Here is a 23,339-nt window from a genome sequence, read left to right on the forward strand (position 1 = left end):
ATTATCCAATGTTTATTTTCTTGGTAGTCAAACTTTAACGAATAATTTATTTATGATATATTTTTGAATTTGAAGGATTGCATTGGTGCTATAGATGGGACACACGTTAGGGCATCGGTTCCACAAAAAGATGAAGTGAAGTACATTGGTCGAAAAGGATATGCAACACAAAATATAATGGCTGTTTGTGATTTTAACATGTGCTTTACATTTGTTTGGGCCGGTTGGGAGGGGACTGCACACGATACAAGAATTTTCAATGAAGTCTTACAGAGACCGGATCTTAATTTTCCCTATCCAACGGGTGGTTAGTATTTTTTCTTTTTTTTTTTGGAATACAAGTTTTATGTTTTTACTACTTGTTTGAAACGAATAATAAATGTTTGTTTTATTTACAGATAAATATTACATTGTTGATGTTAGATATCCAAATACGAGAGGGTATCTTGCTCCATACAAAGGCACAAATATTCGTTATCATTTACCAGATTTTCGACGTGGACACACGGCTGCTATTCGTGAACCTCGTGGACCGAAAGAGAAATTTAACTATCTCCATTCATCATTACGAAATATCATTGAACGAACTTTTGGAGTGTGGAAAGCTAGGTGGGCGTTATTAAGAGACATGCATGTTAATTACAAGTACAAGAACCAAGTGAAAATTGTGATGGCATCGATAACGATCCATAACTACATTAGAAATGTTGGTAGGTTTGATAAAGCGTTTAATAGGGCACAACAAGAATCCTACAATCCCGTACGAGGTGATACCGGTAGTGATGTTTATGAAGAAGGTCCAAGTATATAGCAGCGAGACGGGATATTATTGCACAAGATATAATCACATTACGTAGATGAATGTAATATTATCTATGATATTTTTTATGAATTATTTACAATTTGTATGAACGTAATTTTAATATTGTCATGGTCTAATCCAAAAAATTAGAAATATTTTAATTTGTATGAACGTAATTTATATTTTACATTTATATGAACGTAATTCTAATATTGTCATGGTCTAATACAAAAAGTTCTCTTATGAATTATTTACAATTTGTATGAACGTACTAATTTTAATATTTTCATGGTATAATCTAAAAAATTAGAAATATTTTAAAAGAAATTTATATTTTATATTTTCTAATAAAATGTTTATAAAATTATAATATGTGTTTAAAAAAAATTTATATAAAATAATATATGTAAAATAGTAAATCAATATAAATATGTAAACATGTCCTTTTTTGTCATTTTATAAACCAAACACTTTAACTTTTGACTTTTCCCTTCAAAACTAATCCAAACACATTTTAAAAAATAACTTTTCCAAAAAGTCCTTTTACAAAAAGGACTTTTGCCCCACAAAAGCTAAGCCAAACACCCTCTAAATCTTTCATTGTTCTAAAAAACCTAAATAATCCTGCCGTCTTCCGTCTCCACCCCATCGGAATATCTTATCGACGATTCCTACACTAGGGTTGTGATCTTCATCTGCAGCGCTTCTATTTTCACTCTCTTGCCTCCTTCGGCACTCAATACATGCTTCCATTATATCCACCTTGAGGGTTTTGTCGGCCACCAAAGCTTCGACCTAGGTAATCCAAACAAAATTCCTGATCTTTCTTATGAGTTTTATCAAGATAACCATTTCAATCACATTTTAATTTTATTATTAAAATGGAGTTAATTAATAGGAACCCACTAACTTGGTCTAATGAATACGTTTTTTTTTTTAATCCTGAATTGGGAATAAGTCGGGTAGGAGGCAATTCAAATCATCTATAATAATTGATGACTAGGTTGAAGATAACCATACTAATGAATTAAGATTAAGGCAGACACTGTATTAGTTAGGAGGTCAATCAACACTGTGCTCTCATTCTTCTTTAATTTTAAATATCCACCAAGTTGATTTTGCAATTTAAAATCTGACTTAAATAATGATAGAGTGGTAAGTTGAATTTACAATTTTGAATGCGACTTAATCTTGCATATGATTGCCTGTTCAATATTTTCTAAAATGCTAGAAGAATTATTATATTATTTAGTAATAAAAAACGATTAATTTGTTGTGGTTTGCAATAGGTGATGTATGTGTTTTGTGCCATCATTAGTTAATATTCATTATCTCAAACTCAAAGTGGTAATTTACTTGTAACTTTTGTCTATTTGTTATAATGAGATTTGAGTTTTTCAATTCCACCTAAAATCACTATAGCTTTTCAATTCCAATTAAATCTTCATCACCTTGTGGGTTGGATTTTACACAATTTTTTTAAGTGGTTCAATTTATGTTTAAGAGTATTGATTAGCTTTTTTAAATCTTTTCACCCGCTGGATCTTTGTTTTCATATATTTTGAGCATTGACTCATCCATAATTTCAACAAATTTAAATTTGTATTTTCTTTATATAAAATTTTTTAATGATCCTGATTTTTTTTCTTCAAAAGTATATCAAACATTTACGCCTTAGATAATGCTGCCCTATTATAATTATTATTTTCCAAAAATATATCCGTTTAATGAGGAATTTGATATAATAAAGGAAGTGAATGTTAGTTAAAATGAGATATATATTCCATAATTATTACATGAGATTATTAAAAAAAATTAATATCAATGTGTAAACATTAAGTATTTTTAAAGTGAAATTTTAGAATACATACAAACGATGATGTTGTACAATGAAATATAAAATTGAATAAACTGAAAAAAAAAACACTATTAAAGCAGTCAATCTTGAAAATAACATAGTTATGAAAAATTATAAAGTAAGATAAAAATTATAAGATATTAGGAGATTTGTAAAAAGTACATTTAGTAAAAGCGTTACGGTTATTAAAAAAAATAAGATCGTTAAGATTAGTGAAAATACAATATATAAACTAAATTATCACAATAGTAATGAAATGTCATTATTTGATATTTCATATAATTGAAAGATATATCAAATTACATTGATGATATACTAAAATTATTCAAAGTTACGCCAAAACTAATACAAAGTTCTTGCGAACACCAAATAAATAAGAACAAACATAAAAGCTAGCATTTATATTCATAATCAATTTAAAATAAACCAATCATGATTTAAAAAAGAATCTCCATTGATGATATACTAAAATTAAATCTATATAACATTTAACATTTTATAAATTATATTACATAACTTTATTTGAATAAATGAAATAGTTGTCAATATTTAATGTAATAGAAAAAACGGCATATTGGTTGTCAATATATGTTTAAATTATGTAACATTATTATGCAAGGAACGTCTAATTAAAATGTTTATAAATATATAAATATAATAACTATATAAGATGAGGAAAGTCGTTCAACTAATAAAACAAAACATGATGTCTACAAAGAGATCTTTCAATGATTATATATATTTATTGTTTTCAATGTATTTTCTACACATTTCAATAATACCAATAACCATATATTTTTTTATAATCATTATACAATATCTATAAACGATTATATGTTTTTTTATGCGTTTCCCGCGTTTAACACGGGCTATAATCTAGTTCTATAGAATTACTAAAGTTTGTTTATTAGACTTTTTATAAAAGCAATCTCACATAATGATATTCTTATATAATTCGATTTCATGACAGATATTCTCACAGAGTGCTCGATTCTATGTCTATTATTCTCACACAATGCATGAATGGAATATGATGGTCAAAGGCCTCAAGGTTGGATGATGGTGTGAGATAGAGATAAACAATAATCACAGTCATTCACAAAAAAAAACACTATTCATCGTATATTTTGACAGAATAATCTACAATAGAATAATATGATTATATTTAATAGTATATTTTGGTAGAATATTGAAGTAGAATAATCTAAAAATTGTTTTTTGGACCATATATTCTTGAATAATATTAAAAATAGGTGATTATTCTTTAAGAATGTTGTTATTCTTTAATTTATGGTTTAATTTTTTTTTTATTCTTCATTAGGTTCATTCAATCAGAATATGTATTTTGTCTGAATATACATTTTGTCATAATTTGTATGTTGTCAGAAAATGTATTCTTATAGAATGTCCAAATTTAGAGAATTAATATCATTTAAGGTCATATTTCAAAAATTAAGGCAATTAATTATTCTTTAAAATCTGAAATTTTCCTTTTTTAAATAAAGTTGAATTGACTAAAATACCTTAAGCCACCATTTCATTTAATTAGAATGTTTTTTAATCTAATTATATAAGATAATCATTTTCTTAAATTAATAAAAATGATTGGTCCACAATCATTCCTAAATCTACACAATAATTAATTAGAATACAATAATCTAAGCTATATATATATATATATATATATATATATATATATATATATATATATATATATATATATATATATATATATATATATATATATATAATGAACTTTTAATATAAAATTGTTTATGTTGAACGATTAAATATTCTATAACTTTAATATTTAGTACATAAAGTGTTTAATAAAATTTTAATATATTAAACATTTTGTACACCAAATGTTTAATAAAATACGATAGTGGATTAATATGGGTCTTTAAACTGTGAATTAGTGATGTGCTATACTAAATTGTGAATTATTGTCTGGAATAGTGTACTAAAATGTGAATTTATTGTATTAAATTGTGGATTTTATGTATTAAGTTGTGAATTGATTACATTAAGCTATGAATTTTATATATTAAATTGTAAATCGACTATATTAAGCTTTGATTTTTATTAATTTTGTATTTGCTTCTGAAATATAAGGTGAAAGAAGCATTATCCACATATATGATTTTCTCTAATTTTAAATAAAATATGTAAATTTTAAAACTACGAATATTGTATAAATAAACTTTGAAAGAAACACTAGCCTCCATATATGATGGTATAAATTTAAGTTTTAAGTTGAGAATATAATTGTAAGTGTATCTATTTTTGTGTATTAAATTGCGAATTTATTATATTAAGCTGTGTATTTTGTATATTAAACTGTAAATTGACTATATTAAATTGTTATTATTTTATGATTTTTTTTATAATCGGTGGTATGTTGTACAAGCTAAAAGACATACCATTCTTTTTGGGGAAATAGACTTATTACGGTAATTGACTTTTCGGTTGTTCGCATCTATGTAACTATCTTTTTTTTCATATCTAGGTAACGAACTTTTTGAAAATATTCACATACGACCATTATGACCGGCTGTAGCAGGTTACATCCGGTCATAACTGATTATAATGGTCATATGTGAACACTTCCAAAAAGTTTGTTACTCCATGTGTACAAAAAAAGATAGTTACCCAGATGTGAGCAAACCGAAAAAGTAAGAGTAAATTACATGAATGGTCCATGTGGTTTGGGTAATTTGTGCGTTTGGTCCCTAACTTATTTTTTAACTCGGATGATACCTACTGTTTATTTTTGGTATGCGTTTGGTCCATGTCTTACCTCAAAAGATTATTGTACCCTTTTTAAATAATTTTCTTATTTATGTAATTTATTTTTTATATATTTAAAAAAATTAATAGACCCTACATATTTGTATCTCTTCACCCTAAACTTGAAACCACATTTAAGAAATTTAAGTTGGGTCCCACCAGTCACCATCTCATCTCTCATCATCCTAACTTCTATTTCCTTTCCATCTTTAGTGACATCGGCGTCTTCACCATCTATTCTTTTTTGGTCCTTCAACTCTGGCGAACCAACACCAAAACCCTTTATTGGGTTGTGGTGGTGGAAAATTCAATGAAGAGACAGTAGGTTGTGGGTGAGGAGATACATATATGTGGGGTTTATTAATTTTTTAAAATATATAAAAAATAAAATATATAATAAGAAAATTAGTTAAAAAATAAATTAAAAAGGGCATAATAGTCTTTTGAGGTAAGACAGTGACAACGCATAACAAAAATAAATAGTAGGGATCATCCGAGTTAAAAGATAACTCAGGGACCAAACGCACAAATTACCAAAACCACAGGGACCATTCGTGTAATTTACTCTTACCTTTTCGGTTTGTTCACATTTGTGTAACTATTTTTTTTACATATCTACGTAACGAACTTTTTGAAAGAATTCACATATGACTATTATGACCGGATGTAACTTGCTACAGCCAATCATAATGGTCATATGTGAACACTTGCAAAAAGTTCATTACCTAAATGTATATAAAAAAAAGATAGTTACCTGATTTGAACAAACTGAAAAGTTAGTCTATTTCCTTTCTTTTTGTTTTGTTGTAGACAAAACTTTATCTACACATTAAATGCACCTCATCTTTGCATTAAAATCATGTACGGATTTTTACTCAAGCATGTAAAACACATTTTACTACATTTTTTTTTCCATTTCATCTAAAGAAATGAGAGATCACAATTTATGATTCTTTGAATTAATTACTTACCAAAATTTTGTATGTTTTGTAAAAGGTTCAAGTTCACTGAAATCTCAATAAATTTCATATAAACATACTACTTTTTTAAAGAACTCTCATACGAACTCCTCAAAACAATACATGATAACAACTTTAAGCATGATTCTACGTGAACTCTTTAAATGGTGATTAAGGGTCTCTTTCAACAATTACATAAAGTATAATTGCTAAACTATTAAAGAAGTATAATTGCTAAACTATTAAAGAAGATATTTGAGATATTGAAGTAATGTTTGTGCATATTAAACAGTTATGAATGATAGTACACTATAGTTATAAGATAAGTACACTTAGTTGATGCACGAATTAAACAGATTAAATAAAATAAGGCCCATATGTAACATCCAAATGTAAAAAAATAAAGCAAAAAACGTTTTCTAGTGGTCGATCTAGAGGGCCATGCGACTTGGGATGCGAGGTCGCACACAACCTCTATGTTGCATGTAAGAAATCAATGTGACATTGATCGATTTAAGCTAATTACCAGATGCAATCCATTTGAATAAAGTGACAATGGCAATTATGCTCATCATTTAGAAATCAGAACCACTAGAATGAACATGGAGGGGTGTGTGACTAGTGCGACTGTCAATGAACCAATGGCTTGGGATTTTTTTAGGGCATTTTTTAGGTGCGCTGTAAGAATATTGTTTCTTTTTCTTGATTGTGAGCTTAATATTTACCAATCGGCCTTCTAAACTGTTTAGGTATGATTTGATGAGCCTGTTTATTTCTAGTGTTGAAATCGATCTTGTTTAGTCAGTCTTCTAAGATTGTTTTTTGTTTTTTCGAATATGCGATTTACTGTTCAAAATAGTGATGGCGTTTTATAGAATTTTTCTACAACTACCGATATGAATCAAGCTGATGCATAAATAAAGAGTCAACGATTTTCAAGGTTATACCTGAAAATCAGGGTCAGATGAGAGGCTTTCGTAAGCTGATTCGAGTTCGGAGAGAGCCGGCAACATGCTGTCTGGACAGTGACTTCCGCCGTGTTTCCCGAAAAAACCCTTCGAATCAGGTCGCCGGATAGCCGGAAACTCGTTCTGTTTGGCAAAAACTCTAAATCCAGACACTGACTTGGCGGAACGAAACTTGCTCAACTGAAGTGATCGACTGTGAAGCAATGGTGGATTAGAAAACCCCGACGGGCTGCCGGCAGTCGTTCGGCGGAACGGAGCTGTTAACGAGAGCGAGAGCGGCATTTTTGTGAAAGATGCAGAATCGGAGTGGCGGAGTGATGCAGACTCCTTTCTCACGTATGGTTCTCTCTCCTTCTTTCTCTCTCTTTCTGGGAGGATGAAATCATGAAATGCAGAAGGTACGGAGTATGCCTATAACAGCTTTCCAGATTTTCAATTAACTCTCCTAACGTTGATTTTGCCTTAGCTTATAATACTGTACTGTACAATTCGCAATGCTTATAAACATATCCCATAGTTATGATACTTGAACCCTTATGGCCTTATCCCTTGGACAAGCTACTAATTTAATTATTGTTATTTGACGTTTTCTTGACTACTTTTTTCGTAGACCAGTAATTTCTATTTTTGTAGTTGTTTGCTGGATTATACTTAATCAGATTTTAAGAAATAAAATACCAAATTTTAGGGATTAAATTTTGGACTTAATCACTTATTTTAGCTACTATAATGTTTTAAGCCCGATCAAATATTTTAAATAGAAACAATTTTAAAAAGTAGAGTTATACCACTATTTTTATTTCTTGATTTTTGTATTAAAAGATGTTTTTTTTGTGATAAATGGTAGTAGAATATTTTAAATATTAGATATGTACAGTCTTCAGTGGTTGTATCTAACCATATGCAAATTTATTCTTCTGAATCTTATTAAAAAAAATTAAATGGATGAATATCAAATATATTTGTTGTCACGTCTTTTTATAATGAAATGTTCTAAATAACTTGTTATCCTTAATAAAATGTCTAAAAGAACACTGATAGATGTTTTTTTAGATATATTAAAATATAAAAATTATGAAAAGGAAAAAAGCAAAACATATTAATGTTATTATATATGTATGTATGTAGTGTAGCTCATAGCTAGCTCATGTTGATATTTTGTCACACCTCAAAACCGGAACGGCGGAAACGTTATGGGGTGGATGACGTCATGTCAAGTATCACAACACATGCATTATAGTAATCGAAGTACAACAAAACATTGCATTAATAGAATAATTTTACATGGTTACATTACAAGGTATCAAAGTAATACAAGTAAATATAAGTAAGTACGGCCTGGCACTAAGTTATCTTCATCAACAGCTCCGAGGTGTACCTGTCTAATGCTAACCTGAGAATACAAGTTATTTGAAAAGCGAGTATCAACATTTTTTACAAATGCTGGTGAGTTCATAAGCATTTAGTGACGTTTCATTCAAATAACTTAATAAAGTAATAGTTTAAGTGATTACTGTGTATTAGAGTTCTTTCCAGAAAATCCTATATTTTCTTTTAATAAAGCAGCCTTCTACCAAGGCTGGTCAGTGATGTGTGGTAAAAAGTAGTTTTCCCTAAGTTGCTATCATTATCAAGATACTGAATTTGATTATTGAGGAAAGCAAACGACATCAGGGAAAATCATATGCCTCAGCAGTGAGGACTGCTGACTAAGGCAAGGAACCATAGACTCCAGGAAAGTATCAAACGAACAACACGTCTGGTTCAGTCTAACAAGTGGAGACACAGACCCCAGAAGGTACCAAATGAAAGGTACAACTAGTAAGGTCTAAAACAGTGAATACAGACCGCAGACAATATCAAATGAAAGATACGTCTAGCAAGGTCTAAAACAGTGAATACAATGAATACAGTGGATTCTGTGAATACAGTGGATACAGACCTCAGACAACATCAAATGAAGGATACGTCTTGTAAGGTCAAAACAGAGGAGACAGACCCTAGACAGTATCCAATGAAAGATATGTCTTATAAGGTCAAAACAGTGTGACTCTGAAAATGAGTTACCAGCTTACAGAGTAAATTGCTGGCGAAATATCGTTACCTTAAAGCCATGAATTATAAGGTAACCCGGGATACACGTAACCATACTGACTAGAGTACCAGACGCCCTACAAGCGTCTAAGATGTGACATTTGTCACCCGTTGGCTTGGTAGGCCGGGACTGTAGCTAACAGTCTGGGTGTGGGGTTGTCAATCCCGTATAGATCTATACACACAATGTCCGCTCTCCTTACAGGAGACTCTGGTTACCAACTAGACGACGGAGAAGGCCGTGTCCTGAAGATGCATCCCAAATAGTGGGTAGAGACTTCCAACTAGTGGGTTTCTAATGTAAGTGCTGAACTAGAGGTAGAGACTCTTAACTGAATTGATTGAAGTAAACCCGTATGTCCATGCTTGGGTACATAATATATAACTAATGAATCAAACGACCTTTGGATGGACATCCGATCCCACCAGACCACATCTCAACGAAGAAAAAGAAATAGGGAGGACAAGCCTTCCTAAGTCCTTCAACCATTATTTATATGCATCTATACAAGCACAGACATACATCTAACTGCTTGAGTGGGTATCAAGTAAAAGTGATTCTCGTGAAGTAGGAGTGTCTAACAAGTGAAGTAAGAGCGGTCGCAAGTGAAGTAGGAGTGTCTAACAAGTATATGCGTATCACGAAGTAGAGACGACAATAAGTGAAGTAAGAGCGTATCAAGTATAAGTGAAGTAAAGGCGATATCAAGGATAAGTGAAGTAGAATCATATCACTAAGTAAAAGTGTGAATAAGTATAAGCGTCCATCAGGTATAAGTGACTTCAAGTATAAGTGAAAGCGTTACAGAGTAGGAGTATAAGATAAGTATAAGCGAAGCAGCAGTATTTAACAAGTAAAAGTATACGTCGAAAGAGGGAAACTTTGATGAAAAACTTTTATATCCGGAGAAAATCACAATTTGTATTCTTTTGTAAAATATGTTTGAAAACCTTGGAAAATCTTTCATGAATCAGTTGGAATGAATTTAGATAAAACGGTATGAGTAAAAGTGTTGAAACAATTGAAAACCATTATAGTGTCCTACTCGGTAAAACAGTATACAGTAGTAAAATCTTGTGCATGCGAGTTATCAATCACATGTGATTGATTTGATAACTGGCATGTTTAACTTGTATTCCCCCCTTAAAACATGTAAAAACATTTAAAAGGTTCATTCAGGGGTATGAACTCACCTGGTGTAAGTAGGTCCGACGAAGGTGCTGTTTGGGCGTTCGGTGTCACGCAAGGACTTGAACACACACAATGACCTATTTAACATATGATAACATATGTTTACATACAATTAGCACATTTAATATTAATTAAACAAATATACGCGCTCACAGGAGCGGAAAACACTTTGGATAAGTGTTTGGGTGTTCCGGGTAGCGTCTAAAGGTGTGAATGGCTAAGGAATGGAGCTTACTATCCAAGAGTACACTCCCAATGTTGTGTTTACGGCCCAGGGACATCTCACCATGAGTTTACGGCCGTAAACTCATGGTGATGAGTTCTAGGGTGTTTAAGGCTTCTACTTGCATCATGGAATTATTCTAAGCACTTTTCCTAAAAGGCATGAGTGGGTTCAAGGCTCCTAAGGGCATTAACTTGGAGTTTACAGCCTAGGGACACTCCTAAGGGAGTTTACGGCCGTAAACTCTCACCCTTAGAGTTTTGTGAAGTTTCAAGCCCCTATTACCTTTCTAGCAATTTCTAATGGAGTGTGATGCTATTTTGGGGGATTAAAACTATCATTTGGATGTGTTTTGGGGAGTTTACGGCCTAGACACTTGCTTGGGCCGTAAACTCCTTTTAGCCCCTCCATTTCTTGTGTTTAAGCCCTTAAATCCTTCCTAGTATTTTACGATAAATGTCTAAGGCCATTTGGGGAAGCAAAACCACACTTTGGGCAGGATTTGGGGTGTTTACGGCCTTGGTATAGACCTGGGTTGTAAACTCCTTTTTATCCTTCATTTTGATGTGTTTAATAGATCCAAACCCCAAATACTAAGTCCCTAAATTATGTATGAAGCCTAAGGGTGGTTTGGGAGTGTTTTTGGGGCATTTTGACATTGTTTAGAGGGGTTTACGGCCTAAGCATGTGCTTGGGCCGTAAACTCTCTTTTATACCCTCAATCATTGTGTTTTGATGTTTAAACACTCCTAGGCTAGATCCCTAATTAATTTCCAAGCTTAAGGGCAAGTTTAAAGGCATGTTTGGCACTGTTTTAGGGGTTTACGGCCCTAGAGTGTTCCTGGGCCGTAAACTCCTTATCCCATGCCTTCTTGGATGGTTTTTGGGCTATAATTACAGCTAGTAATGTTTAGAACAAGCTTGGGTAAGCGGACTTACAATTTGGAAGCGTTTGGTTGTGGATTCGGGGCGAAAACGGGTCTAGAGAGAGAGAGAGTATAGAGAGAGAGTGTAAAAAGTCTCCAATGGACTCCACTCACCCTTATATAGGGTTCCGAGTCAGGGCTCAGTGGAATTTTACCCGATACTGCCGTTAAACGGGGCTTTTGGTCGCACCCGATTTAGTGGTCGTAACAATAAAACTTAACATTTTCCAAATAAATGGAAATGTGTGTCCTGTGTTTTTATTTCCTTTTTATCACGACTTAACGCCATGTTAAATGTAAACAATTGGAATGTTTATTAAATTGACGCCCTCTAATTAACGGAACTTTTATACAGTGGAATATTCCGTTAACGGTAACGGGGAAATGTATCGGGGCAACTTGGGTTGTCACATCATCTCCCCGTTAGAGGGAATTTCGTCCCGAAATTCAGGTATAGGCAAGGAAGTAGGTATGAATGGCCAAGTAGAGGTAAGAGAGTACTTCCTATATGGTTGTCCTCGCATTCCCATGTGATCTTTGGTCTGTGTTTGTCATTCCAACAGACCCTCACGTACGAGATGCGGATTCCGTCTAGTGTAGCTAGTGGGTTTCCAACTGGTGTATTCTCATGGTTAGGGTTCTCAATCGATTCTATCAAGATGAGTGGGGCACGAAGAGTGTTGTCGGGAGATCACATATCAAGTCTAAGAAATGGATCGATCGGGTGTGAATCCTATGGTATATCCGAGGGTAGTAACGGCCTGAAAAGAGTTGGACCATGACTCCATAAGGATTCTCGGATGGTCCTACGCTGTCGGAAGGGTAGAGCTTTTCAGTACTTAGAACATAGTGTACTTCTATGGCAAGATCATCACTGGCGTGATCGCCATTCCGAAGTTCCTAACATTCTCTCTCGTACTGGTAGTGTAGTCCTTCAGGTTGGTTCTTAGAAATCTCGAGTGGTCTTTGGTTTCGTGTTTTCTGTCAATTGGCTGATAGAGACTTTCAAGATCGTCGAGTGGGTTGTGTGACTATGGTTATCGGTTTGCTGTAGAGTGTCTATCTCAAGCTTGTGCAAAATGGACCTGCACTAACGAACCTTGAAATACAGAAACCCTGAGGGTCGGGGAGATAGAGTTTCACCAGACGAGTGTTGGACTATCTCGGGAGGTGGTTGTGACATCCCCAAAATCACGGCCAGAAAAGACCGGTTTGTTTATGCTTTGTTTAAAAATCAGAGTTACATTTTAAATGAAAGTGTTGCGGAATTTGTCCCAAAACAAAAATATGATAAAGATTTATCAAAAGCATTTCCATATAAATGTATTTCATTAAAAGACTCGGGATGTCATGTTCGTACAGATCAAAAGCATAAACTGTACAATATAAGCCTTACTACATTATTTCATATCTACAGGCCTGTATCCGTAATCCCTCGTCCAAAACATCACACCTATGCTCATGCGGCACTACCTGTAATACATAAAACTGAGTGGGTCAGGCTTGGGAGCCTGGTGAGCACATAGGGTTTTCAACCCACAATAAATAAGTTTATTAATTTCATCGATCAACAATAACCCGATTACCCGTTCCCGTTATCCTCACTTTACGTCCCTAAACACCTATCATAAGGGACCTAGCCTAAGGATCATCATCGGGACGGACACTACTGCTAAGGGGATTCCTCAGCAATAAATGTCCTAAAGGAAACCATGTGGGGGATGGAGTACACCGGTGAACATATCGATCACAAACACCTACAGGTTGCGAGCCTGCTAGTGTTCCACTGGACTGTCTAGAAGAGTCCGTGGTCGTCATCCATACTCCGCTAGATGAAAGAATCAACAACATCAACATCGAGGCCTCTCATCATTTTATCACACATCACCTATTGCATCTACCCATGTTTTACCCCAACATTTTCGTAGATATAAAATACATATACAGTTTAAATCATTGAAAACATGTATAACAACGTTCATCTAGCATAGATAGCAAGTATTCAGATAATATGCACACATAGCACGTAATTTATATAAAATACTTCATATCTATGTGTAAGTTGAAAGTAACTATGCACTTACTTGTTAAAGTGATGATTCCAAAATCGGGCAGCGCTTGCTTCTAACGATTATATTTTCCTTCGACGAAACCTAGCATTATTATCGCTAAATTTTAGTCTAATATTTACCGTGACCAACTATTAGTCTTAGTATTATTATTATTATATAAGCGTTAAACAATATTTTCCAACCACTATGTACAGACAGGGGCCAGACATAAAACACCCGAGGGCAGGACCATTTTGGCATATAGCACTTCTGAAATCCAACAACCCTATGCAGCCCTTTAAACCAGATTCCCCGTACCGCGAGTAGTTAAAAAAAAATATTATAACGACACTTATATAAGTTATAATAATAGCTCAAATATTTATTATAAGTTCATAATAACAATACTAGTTTTAAATATAAGCTATATTAAAATAAGGTAAGCATAACTTACTTACAAGGGGGTTTTAGCTAGGAGTCGGGCTCTGCAGGGGCAGAACTTCGTCGCTGAATCTTTCTAAGAAAGATTCGTGCAGCGCTTCAGCGCTCACCTTACTATACTAAGCTACAGAAAGAGAAGTCGAATCACTAGGGACCGAAATGCTCGGGGGATAAGGAGAGAAAGACTCTTGAATCAAGAGAATGGTGCAAGAAATATGAGAGCCCAAGGCTCTTATTTATACTAATTGAATTTTCAAAAACTACCCTCCATAATTACTTAATGACCTTTTAGTTATATAAACAACTAAACACCCCTCTATAATACTATTATAAATGGATTTAATGATATTTGTACTAAAATAATGTCGAAAGAACTCAACATTAGTCTTATAATGACCGCATCGCCGATACCTTTCTAATGATATATACATATGTATATATATGTGTACGTATACATGATTTATACTTTATTTTAATACGTAAATATGCTATTATAATTTGTAACTCGTTCATACGAACTCCGTTTTTGACGTTCTTTATATCCACGCGTAGGTGAAGACGTACTCTACAACTTTCGTTTAGACTCCGTCGGCTAATTTTGACTTTATTTTTAAAATTATATTTTTAACAAGCCGGGACAGGATTGGTCTGTTTAAAATATCATAACTTCTTCATACGAAGTCAGATTTGGGCGTTCTTTTTATCGATGTTCTTAGTTTAACATATTCTACGACTTTCGTTTAGATCACTAAGGCTAAATCTCGCTCTATCGTAAATTCACTATTCACGCTTCCCGGTATCGTGTCGGTTCTGTCGTGAAACTTCGACGGGTCATAACTTCTTCGTTATAACTCGGATTTCGGCGTTCCTTATATGCACGGAAACCTTGAGACATATTCTACAACTTTATGTAGAGATATCGGGATTATCTCACACTTTAATTTTGACGCTCATTTTTATTCTTTATTAATTATACATTTATAATTAAATAATAAACACATATAATTCACATAATACTCAAATATTTCATCTTTATTACTTCAAAAAGAGTTACAAGAGTTGACCTAGACTATTACATTGACAAAAATGCTTAGCCCTGAAACCCGGGCGTTACAGTGGTTCTACTATCTCTGCGTGAGATAATATTCGTGGAACACCTAATAGTCCAATGAATCTCTAAGATTATGGTTTATTCTAGCGTGGAAAGTGCATGCTCCTGCATAACCCTTCGACTAACACCAGGACTGGTGTCAAGTTTATAACCTCTTCGGGATCAGGGTTATGAGGCTTAACACAACTACTTTCGCACTTGGCCAAGTATTCTTGGCTGCGCAGGTTATCCTATGGTTCTCGGTATCCTAGTGTTCAATTCAGAAAGTGTAATTCATCATCTATAGGGCGACGACGATTTCCTCCTTGCGAGAGGGTGGAGGATGATAAGCACCACTTGTCTATAACTGGGTGGACGAGGTGCATAGTAGTGCGAGCATCTACTGCAACTACTCTTCCGAAGGTTCTGAGTTTTCTCGGTCTAGGTCAAATCTAGTGGGTATAGAGTTTTCATCACTCGGAACTTTACTAGTTCAACCCGCAGTGGTTCTCTTGATTTCGGCTCCTATGTTATCGAATAGGGTGAAAGCGTTTTGCGACGAGGTCCGTGGTAGAGCTCATGCTTGGCTTAACCACCAATACTTGATGTATGCAAACAGTATACCTCGTTATAGTGGTCAGCCTCATGAGTTCTATTCTCTGGGTTCACGAACCGGATGTGCGAGGTGCGAAGGGTCTCCCGGGGGATTCTACGGAGTATGCTTCGGATGGTGGTCGTCTTCTTAGAGTATCTGCAGTGTCGTTCACTTTGGTGTCCAATTGACTACGAGGGGTTGGTCAACAGTGTGCGGTACCCTCCCTTGGGTACTTCGGAAGGTTTGAGATAAGAGGGACGATTGACGGATCGCATTAGGTTTGATTATTTGTATTAGGTTTAGGTTCGGAAGAACCTTTATTTACCGACATGGGTATGGAGAAAGTTCTTTTTGCACATCACTAATTATGCACACATGGTTGCACGAAGTCAAACCATGATCAATAGAGTCGTCGAAGTTGGCACACTTCGACATGATATAAAGTGAAGATCGATAGAGTCATGTGCCGAACAGGCACACAAGTTCTAGGCGTCTCAGGTTTCGTCCTATGTATCACTACCGCGGATACTTGGACCGATAGAGTCGACGCGGAACTATAGAGAGTTCTAAGTGTTTCCGAATAGAGTATCTTTTCATGAACGGATTCTCACGAGGCATTTCTATAATCGCCTCACATATACTAGTCATGTATATTTAAGGTGGGGAGGATTGTTGACTGAGCGACCCCACCCTAAATCCACAACCAAACGAGGAACAGGAAATGAGGCGGCATTCGCTCACTCTAGGTCTGTCCATCTTAAATATACATGGCCGTAACATATATGTTTAGCCATTATAGTTTTACCTAATGAATTTTAAATTTTATAACAGTGCTGCGACTTTCGCCTTACTGTGAAGAATTTACATTTGAATTAGTCTTTTATTGTTCTTAGTTTAGTTATCCGAGATCGAGGGACGTACCAAAATCTAACGAGTTCCTTGCCACTTCTCCCTAAGCAGTAGTGTCAGGCTCCTTCTGTGTCTTTGTCTTTCTCTTCGGTTAGGCAGTCCTTCTTGAAGTGTCCCATTTTACCACATAGGTGGCAAACTGTACGGGTCGCCACATTGGTGGTTGATGTAATGAATTCAACCGGGGTTCTGCAGACGCGAGCAGTATGCCCCAACATGTGGCACCTAGCACAATAGAGCTCTCGGCAGACCCCATGATGATGGTAGCTGCACTTGCTGCAGTGGGGAAGGTCTCCTAGGTATGGTCTTCTTGAGGTCGGGAGGGAAGGATTGACAGGGGTATAGACTATCTCAGCTCGTTGCCCTTCGAAAGGTCCTTGAGCCGAGGTACTTCCCTCCTCTATCTTGATTTTTCTCTTTAGTGGGTTTGAGTGAGGTTCTTGGGTGGCTGAGTATGGGAGTGTTGGTTGCTGCTGTACATCGCCAGGATTGGAAATCCCGATAGGGCCCTTGCTAACATTTGCGGTGTTAGCATTCAGGTGAGCCATGACAGCTGCTACGGTTGCTGAGACTGCAGCTTGGAACGTAGCTTCATCGAATAGGAGAGCATGTTTCTTGCTTGTGGATTGGTTACGCTTCTTCGGTGACATGGTTTTCCTACACGGAAAGGAATGCAAGGTAATGAGAGACGATGGTTAACCCTGGACATTTCTGTCCTTAACGTATTAGGCATAAATTTTCCCGTGCCTCGGATGTTGGTTGTCTGAGTGTCGACCTACATCCCTATGATGTTGTCCTGGTAATCGAAGTGAGTGTATGAGTATCAGAAAAAGGCCATAAGATGTGAGTCGTTCCTACTAAGTTACCTTTATATTGGAGAAGGTTTCACTCTCCGGCCTGGAGAGATTTGAGAACAGTTCGGAACGAAACTGCGGAAAGAGAGGCTCACAAGGGCAGATGGCTAAAATTCTCTCAATAGAGATGTGGGGATCCGCCCTAATCGTGTATTTGGCAACGGGAAACGACGATTTACCTAACACATAGCGTGAGTAGTGTAACCACTAACTCACTAAATTGTATTATTTTAAGGGTGAATTATCGTGACGAATACGAGGAAAAGACAATTCCCGGGTTCCATGTACTGGCTCCCTCGGTCTGCCCCGTATCTTTGACTGGAATCGGCGTTGGTTTCCTTCGGGTAGTTTCCTAGGGTTCTCTTCTCGTATGGACATATTGAATTTTCTACTCCGCCTTCCTTCTGATTCCGACTCTGGGTGTCACCGCTTCATGATGGATGACTGGAATCTCAGAAGTTTAAGCGAATCTCTCACCACTGTCCCTAAAGAATATGGGCACTTGGGGCATTCAATAGTCTCGGCCCAGCCCCCCTAAAGTCTAGGTAAACCCCCTAGCATCCGAAGGAAGCCCCGAGGCTCCCGAAGTCCCGAGAAAAGAGCCTTTCGGCTCGGGAACGTTGCTCCAGCGAAGCCCGGTTTTCGAGAAAACCCGCTGTAAGTGAGCTACGCCTAACCTATCTTTAGTATAGCTTATGTTTTAATATAGTAATGTTATTAGGACCTTATAATAAGTACTTGGGCTATTATTATGAGTTATATAAGAGTGTTTCTTAACTCTTATATAATAGTAATAATATCTAGACTATTACTTAGTCGCGGTTAACGTTAGACTAAACTCTAGTGGTAATGATACTAGGTTTTGTCCGAGGGAAATTGTTATAACAGTAACGAAGTGCTGTCCGAGTACCAAGTTATCACCTTATCAAGTGAGTGCATGGTTACTTTCATCTTAAACATAGATATGAAGTATTTTATATAAACTACGTGCTATGTGTGAATATTATATGTATAACTGCTATCTATGCTGGATGAACGATTTTATACATGTTTTAAATGATTTAAACTGTATATGTATTTTATATCTACGATAATGTTGGGGTAAAAAATGGGTAGATGTAATAGATGGAGTATGAGTTGGATGATGAGTTGAGAGGTGAAATAGACCGTGAGGTGGGGGTGAGAGGTGGACGATGTGAGAAGCTTTTTTCCCAAATGATGGCCCCGTCATTCAGCAGAGTATGGATGACAACCACAGACTATTGTAGACAGTCCAGTGGAACACTACCAGGCTCAAAACCTATAGGTGTTGTGAACAATGTGTTCACCGGTGTATTATAAAAAAACATTGACATGTATTGCGAATGGATACTGTCAATAAACGAAATAGCCCCGACAACAATGGATTTAGTTCCTGTTGAGTAAACCCTGGAAACGATAGATTTCGTGCCAATTCCTTAGGATTGAGTTAACGAGGAGTAGCTGATTCTTAGGGTAGACCCTTAAGAGTAAAGAAGATAATGGGGATGGGTAATTGGATTAACTATTTGACGATTAAACATAATAATTATATTATTGTGGGTTGAAAACCCTATCTACTCACCAGGTTTCCTAACCAGACCCACTCAGTTTATTTATATCACATGTGTTGATATGAAGTCACATTACACTGAGAGATTAAGGAGATATATATCACTAGTGATAATGATTGTAAGTTCTGTTTATGCTTATGTTTCTGTATTGCCGATGACATCCCAGATGTTTTAAAATGAATAAAAATACTTTCTTTGAAAATGCTTTAATAACTTATTTATCATGTTTTACTGGGAACAAATTCCGTAACATTTTTATTAAAAGAGGTACTCTGATTTTTATAAAGCATAAACAAAATCGGTCTTTTCTGTTCGTGAAAATGGGGATGTCACAGTTGGTATCAGAGCATTAGTTTATGCGAACTAGGAATATGGATTTATTTCTAGACTTAAACTTAGAATGCTAAGCAATGATTGTGAGGAGTGTGTCTTAGGTAATACACCTGAATAAACACAAGCACTAGCTTATTTAGGGAAAATGTCTAACATGCTTTTATGTGCTAAATGATTTATGATGCTAAATGTATAATCGGATCTATGGTCTGTTGCCGACCGGATCTGGAAACTTTATGTGTTCAGCTTTCTAAACGTTTAATTACAGTATTAGAACTGGCATGTAACTTTTCGGAGTAATAAGGAGATTTACACGTCGATCGTAAATAAAATCTTTCCTATCTTAATTCTCGTCACTACACACTGAACATCCGACTTGGTGTATATATCGACATGGTGAGCACTCGAAGCAGAATTGGAAGTGGAAACCCACAGCCCAAACCACAAGTGATTGAGCATGCACCAGAAGTAACAGCTGGGCCAATCAGGATGGCAGGGGTACAGAAAATGGTGCAGATAATGTTGGATCATCAGATGGAAGAAACAAGGAGTTTACTTCAACAAAGTAAAAACGAACTTATTGTGCTAGTACGCCAGGCACCTACTCTTGAGACAGCCATCAGGGTTAAGATTGGCAAGAAGAAGAAATTTGAGGGATCTTCAAGGTCCAACAGGAAAAGCTTATTCTCACAGTCTGGAGAAGGAAGAGGTGAAGCAAAATGGTGTAACAGGAGATGCCCTAAGGAAGTGACATGCTTCAAATGTGGGAAGATTGGTCATTATGCCCATACATGCTCAACCAAGGAGGAAGTTTGCCTTAAGTGTAGTGGAGAGGGACACTTCAAGCAAGATTGTACGATGAGAGCGACAACACCAAATGTACCGCTGAAGCACTATGAGAGATGCGATGAAGAGGTGACTTGCTACAAATGTGGAAGGACAAGGCATTACGCCGGCAAGTGCACGTCCAACATGTAACTGATGGGTTTTATCCATATGGACATTCCTATGTGCACATACAAAACCCTAATGCTTGGATCTAGGTTTCTCTAATTGAACATACATTGAATCCAAGACTTCTAATGACTAATAGAGTATAACAATAATATGAAATCAGAGATTAGAAGTTTACCTTGAATCACTTGCTTGATCTTCTTATCCTTGAGGCTTTAGAGTCACAATTGTCACTCCTCTAATGGATTACAAACACCAACTAGCAAGAAGATGATTTAGGAGAGAGGAGAGGGGATCAAATCGGCTAGGGCTTCTTTCCAAAGCATAAGTGCCGATTTCTCTTGACCCCTAGGGTCTATTTATACTAGTTAGGTTCCTAGGGTTTCACCCTTAAACCCTAATTGGATAACTTAGGCCCTAAGCAATCCTAATCCCTTCATGATAAGCCTTTGGACGATTCCAAGGCCTATCCAAAGTCCTTAAAACCGGCCACCCTTTATCCATAAGGGATTTACAGCCCAAAGTATAACTATCATACATTTGACAGTTTATGCCCCTTTATTCAATTAATCTCTTTAAGTCACCAAATTAATTCTTAATTAATTTATGACTTATATTAATCAAATAACAATATTATTATTCCTTATATTATTCTTATAATATATTAATAATATTCCTTCTCTCATTATAAATCATCCTGTCAAGTTGCTATGGTGAAGGCAACCCAAAAAGGACCATGCACAACCGGGTCAAATACTTGCCTAATATAGTTGTAGCCTTAGACACTATTCCAACAGTCTCCCACTTGGATAAGTCTAGTAACCATATATACAAGTATATTCCGATTAGCAATTGTATCTCTCAAAGACGCTGTCAAACTCTGATCTAATCAATCTTGTCCTTTAGATAAGGGATCGTACAGTCCTCTGTTTAGATATCACGCTGACAATTCTATGGAAACAATTTGTCTAGCATTTGGTTTCTCGATTTCAAATTTATTTGACATAGAACTTAATCAAACACATCAATTTAGTTCTGACTGGGCCCGACACATAAGTCAAATCAAATCATCGAGCGGCCGAGATATCGCTTTTAGCCTCTTAGGATAAAAGTAACAGATAAACCTCGACTTATATGCATTTACTTATTCATTAATCAATCATACACAACAATGCGTTTTATAACATCAAGTTACTGATGCGGTTTCGCATTATCAATGTACAACCAACTAACAAATAACAAACCATATATCTAGGTTTTAAGACCATATGATATTATCGTCGTGTGATCACCCTTTTTATCATATTCCATAAGGTGATTCCTGCAAGCACGGGTTTGTTCCAATGCTCAAAACTAGTTCTTAAGCACTCATGAACGCTGCAGCAACCTTTTGCTATGTCTAATATCATTTAGACAATCTACATACGAATTCATGACAATCTTCATTCATACCTACTTCCAAAATATGAACGATTGTGGACTATTTGAATAATTCGATTATTCGTAATAAACTCAATTATTCTGGAAGTCAAAACATGCAAAGTGAAACAATAGTTAAATGATTAACATAGGATAGTAACATTACTAAATAATACTCTTTTATTTAATCATCAAATGTTAATTATATTTATCTGTTACACGTTTCTAATACTATCTAATCTATACTAATATCATCATTCAGCCCAATACTCTTAGCATTCTGCAAGTGCTTAACCCTACTCGGTCCCTTCGTAAGCAGATCTGCTGGGTTATCTTCTGATGATATCCTCTTCACCACGAGTTGTCCTTCTTCTACACGATGTCTAATAAAGTGATATTTTCTGTCGATATGTCGAGATCTACCATGATCCCTCGGTTCCTTGGTCAAGGCAACCACTCCTTCATTATCACAGAAAATCTCCATGGGCTCCTTTATGGTAGGTACAACTCCAAGATCACCGAGGAAGTTCTTCAACCATATTACCTCCTTCGACGCTTCGCTCGCTGCAATGTACTCCGATTTGCACGTTGAATCAGCTACGGTTTCCTGTTTGGAACTCTTCCAAGTCACTGCTCCTCCATTAAGGGTAAAGACCCAGCCCGACTGCGAACGGTAGTTGTCCCTGTTGATTTGAAAGCTGGCGTCACTATACCCTCGCACCTTCAAGTCATCACTCCCCCCGAGAACTAAGAACCATTCCTTCGTCCTCTAAAGGTACTTAAGGATATTCTTGACTGCAATCCAATGGGCTCCACCAGGGTTCCCTTGATATCTACTAACCATGCTCAAAGCAAAGGCTACATCTGGGCGAGTAGAAGTCATAGCATACATGATTGAGCCAACTGCGGAAGTGTATGGTACTCGGCTTATTTCTGCTATTTCAGCTTCGGTACTCGGACTTTGAGTCTTACTCAACTTGGCATTACTTTGTATCGGTAATTCTCCCTTCTTCGAGTTTTCCATACTAAAATGTTTTAGTACTTTATCTAAGTAAGTGTTCTGACTAAGTCCTATTAGTCTCTTACTTCGCTCTCTCACTATCCTTATTCCCAAAATATAGGAAGCTTCTTTGAGGTCCTTCATAGCGAAGCACTTCCCGAGCCAGGACTTAACCTCCTGCAGAGTCGGGATGTCGTTTCCTATGAGCAATATGTCATCGACATACAAAACGAGAAAGCTAACTATGCTCCCACTGGATTTGACATATACACATGATTCATCTTCGCTT

At 35.8% G+C, this 23,339-nt stretch overlaps 1 protein-coding gene across 2 annotated transcripts; it reads right to left on the reverse strand.

Annotated features, from left to right (window-relative positions):
• Positions 1-1,231: 1,231 nt before the first annotated feature.
• On the reverse strand, positions 1,232-7,894 carry LOC111877297 (tryptophan synthase beta chain 1, chloroplastic). Of its 2 annotated transcripts, none has more exons than XM_023873820.3 (2): positions 7,357-7,894; positions 1,232-1,619 (listed from the first exon to the last, which is right to left on the reverse strand). In XM_023873820.3, exons 1-2 carry the CDS (start codon positions 7,657-7,659, stop codon positions 1,539-1,541), a joined length of 384 nt encoding a protein of 127 aa, XP_023729588.1. In that variant the 5' UTR covers positions 7,660-7,894; the 3' UTR covers positions 1,232-1,538. The 2 variants fall into 2 exon arrangements, with proteins under 2 accessions (XP_023729588.1, XP_023729587.1); XM_023873819.3 differs by having other exon boundaries at positions 1,232-1,597; positions 7,357-7,876.
• Between the last annotated feature and the right edge of the window lie 15,445 nt (positions 7,895-23,339).

Source organism: Lactuca sativa, chromosome 7 (assembly GCF_002870075.4).
Source record: "Lactuca sativa cultivar Salinas chromosome 7, Lsat_Salinas_v11, whole genome shotgun sequence".
In the NCBI taxonomy this organism is placed as follows: domain Eukaryota; kingdom Viridiplantae; phylum Streptophyta; class Magnoliopsida; order Asterales; family Asteraceae; genus Lactuca; species Lactuca sativa.

Bases quoted from the DNA above. Each gene is read 5' to 3' on its own strand.
- LOC111877297 (XM_023873819.3), bottom strand. From the start codon at position 7,659: ATGCCGCTCTCGCTCTCGTTAACAGCTCCGTTCCGCCGAACGACTGCC. The intron at 1,598-7,356 runs GTATAACCTTGA...TGGATTACCTAG, and splicing joins CATCTGACCCTGATTTTCAG to GTCGAAGCTTTGGTGGCCGA.